This window comes from Saccostrea cucullata, unplaced genomic scaffold (genome assembly GCF_032062105.1).
Source record: "Saccostrea cucullata isolate Sc308-1 unplaced genomic scaffold, CSIRO_AGI_Scuc_v1 ctg1990, whole genome shotgun sequence".
NCBI classification, from domain to species: Eukaryota; Metazoa; Mollusca; class Bivalvia; order Ostreida; family Ostreidae; genus Saccostrea; species Saccostrea cuccullata.
In genome coordinates this window covers 1-871 of record NW_026941225.1, presented here as the reverse complement: position 1 = coordinate 871, position 871 = coordinate 1, and the positions used below count along the sequence as shown (strand labels likewise).

The 871-nt window shown below is 33.1% G+C and overlaps 1 protein-coding gene across 1 annotated transcript; it reads left to right on the top strand.

Moving 5' to 3' along the window:
* Positions 1 to 130: 130 nt before the first annotated feature.
* On the top strand, positions 131 to 446 carry LOC134257462 (peroxynitrite isomerase THAP4-like; the record flags this gene model as incomplete). Its single annotated transcript, XM_062740077.1, has 1 exon — positions 131 to 446. A coding segment is annotated over exon 1 (316 nt), but the record flags the coding sequence as incomplete, so codon positions are not given.
* Positions 447 to 871: the final 425 nt, after the last annotated feature.

Here is an 871-nt window from a genome sequence, read left to right as displayed (position 1 = left end):
ACATATTACTAAATAACGAACACAGGGACATTTCAATAAATCTTTTCACGTTAACTGCGGTCCTGTTTTTAGCGCATGCGTATAAATGCTTCCGGACGGCATTCCAGAGTTTACATTAGCAACGTAAACAATGGTAATACAATGCGTCGTTTTTAAATGTTCTAACAGACAAGGAAGTAAAACCAAAGAGAAAGGTGTGAGTTTTTTTCGCTTCCCTAAAGACAGGAAGAAGAGAGCAGCTTGGATTAGGGCCATCAATAGAGATAACTGGTCTCCAAATGAGTACAGCAGGGTTTGTTCCGAACATTTTGTGGAATCATGGCACAGTGACGACCCTGCAGATGAGAACTATCGTCTAACCTTATTTAAATATAAAATAAAGCCAAAGTCGAAGTCGGAGACTGCCCGCAATGCCAGACATAGCAAAAGAATTTTACTTCAGGCAGGTGAATTTATGAATAAGTTTACTTAATATGTTCATTATTGAGTACTTTGTTTAGAGCTAAATGGGCTCACTATGATGTATGGATACTGTCTAAAGGTTCTTTGTTGCCCTATTTAATTGTAAATAATTCATTATCTTATCCCTTACCTAATGTATTTTTTACTCTCTGAAATCTCTCCCTTTTTTTTTACTTAATTATACAATCATGTACATTTAATTAAGTATATTGTTGCAATTATAAAGGGTCAAGGTGTGAGTGCATCTTGCACATTATAATTATGTAATACCACATACTAGTAAATATATTTAGACATTTAAAATTTATCAGACACCATACTATTTACCCAATTCTTACAGGTTATATACTTAAAATAACACTAATTAATGTTGTCAAAAACTTTTTAAAATTACTATTACTGATAGTTA